Source organism: Emiliania huxleyi (assembly GCF_000372725.1).
Source record: "Emiliania huxleyi CCMP1516 unplaced genomic scaffold EMIHUscaffold_51, whole genome shotgun sequence".
NCBI lineage: Eukaryota > Haptophyta > Isochrysidales > Noelaerhabdaceae > Emiliania > Emiliania huxleyi.
The window spans coordinates 446,841-448,708 of record NW_005198167.1 but is presented as its reverse complement, the minus strand read 5'-3'; the positions used below and the strand labels follow the sequence as shown (position 1 = coordinate 448,708).

Below are 1,868 nucleotides of genomic sequence, written 5' to 3'. Positions count from 1 at the left end.
TCTTACACGGCGCTCACATCGCCGATGCGAGGCGTATTTGACGTCTTGAACGAAGTATCAGTGAACTCTCTATTATGCTTACTGCTAGTGGTATGCATAGGCATCTTCGAGGTCAACCTGTGGTTCTTCGAACGGCCCGTCACTCGGCTCATAGACTGGTTCACCGCAGGCTTGCGAGCTTGGCCATCCCGTACCTGCACACACACACACACACACACACACACACACACACACACACACACACACACACACACACACACACACACACACACACACACACACACACAGACGAGCGTGAGGAGGCGCTGTTCACAGCAACGCCGAGTTTGCGAGCTTGGCCCTCTCCCGTACCGCAGCCGCGTGGGACGACGACTGCCGCTGGGAGCCGACGGCGAGCAGCTTCAAGTCGCAGGCCTTCATGTGGCGCGTGTGGCGCGTCACCGGCGCGCGCCCCCCTCGGGCCGGCGTCGGCTCTCTCCGCTCGACGCCGCAACGTCGCGACTGTTGCGACCTTAGGCATTGGCCCCGATGAGTGCCTCAAGCCTACATACGGCGGCTGCAGCGACCCGTGCGCGCGCCACGCCGCCCCGGGCGCGGGGCGATGCAGCACTGCCAAGCTGACGCCCGCTCGCCTGCGCCGCTCTAGGTGGGAGAGGGACGACACTCTGGCTGATGAGGAGGTGAACGGCGGCTCGCTGGGGACGCTCGGCGGCTTTGACAACCAGCGGCAGGGATGAGGCCCCCGGTAAGCGTCTTTTCTTTATGTAGCATTGGAGGTAGGTTAGGGCCAGCACCGCAGCGTGTGATGACCGTTGTATAGTGTGTACCATTTGGGCAAACGGCGCGCGATACGAAAAGGCGCAGGGCGAGGCGGATGGAGAGAAATAGGAGTACCGAAAAGGCACGAGTGGAGGAGGGTGGGTGGAGCTGGAGGGACCCTAGGTGCGCGGTGCGGACGACACGAGGGCGAGATGTCAGATGACGAGCGGCTTCGCAAAGAACGCTAGCTATATGGGAATGCGTCGTGTCTCGTGAAGGCTGGATTGACAAGCATACGAACAAACAATAGAGGCGACGGGAGGAGCCGGCAAAGTGCTTAAGTGGATGCAGTGGACGTGCCCCCCCCCCCCCTCTCTCTCACACACACACACACAAATAACGGGCTCCAGGCCCCAATTGATGTGTGAGTGTTAGAGTTGTTTGGTATTGCTTAAATACCTCTCTCTCTCTCTCACAACCCAAAGAAAGAGCACTCCAGCTGCATAGCGATGTAGGTTCGAGATGTAGGTGAGAGGTAAGGTAGCATGTCCCGCCCACACACAAATGCACACACGCGCGCCACCGTAGTGACACAAGAGCACTTGGAGCACTTGGAGTGCAAAAGAAAGAAGGAAAGTGAAAACAGACAACCCACGGGAGGGATGGGAGGACGGCACGCCGCCACCACACAGGGATTTTAAGGAGAGGAGTGTGGTGCTAGCCGTCGCCCACCCTTGGGAGTCTGCCTCTTCCTATCTCTCTTCGCAGTCCCTCGCCGATTCTCGCTGCAACCTTCATGCCACCTCGCGGTCGTCCCACTCTCGTCGTTCTCTCTCCTGTCGCTTCCTCCTCTGTCGCGTCGCTCTCATCTGCCTCGTTCTGCGACGACGACGCCCGCCTGCCGATCCCTTGCTCTCGCGGCTTCTCCCGCCTTCCGGCGCAACTCCGCTCTCCTCGCAGCACTTGGAGCACTTGGAGTGCAGTCGGCAGCCTCACATCCAGGGCCGGGGAGCTAAGCAGCGCACCCAGCGGGCCAGATGATTGGCATCGGGTTACGGGCTAGAGAGCCCTAGCCCTGAGGGCGGCCCTCCCCGGGGGGTCGGGCTGCT

At 60.7% G+C, this 1,868-nt stretch overlaps 1 protein-coding gene across 1 annotated transcript in view; it reads left to right on the top strand.

Annotated features, from left to right (window-relative positions):
* Nucleotides 1-684, top strand: part of EMIHUDRAFT_103576 (hypothetical protein) — a gene marked incomplete at both ends in the record, with an annotated part of 3,515 nt that extends 2,831 nt beyond the window's left edge. Inside the window, 3 exons of the mRNA XM_005766481.1 lie at nucleotides 101-158; nucleotides 316-494; nucleotides 647-684. Coding sequence (XP_005766538.1) covers nucleotides 101-158; nucleotides 316-494; nucleotides 647-684 — 275 coding nt within the window. The remainder of the gene's footprint in view (nucleotides 1-100; nucleotides 159-315; nucleotides 495-646) is intronic.
* Nucleotides 685-1,868: the final 1,184 nt, after the last annotated feature.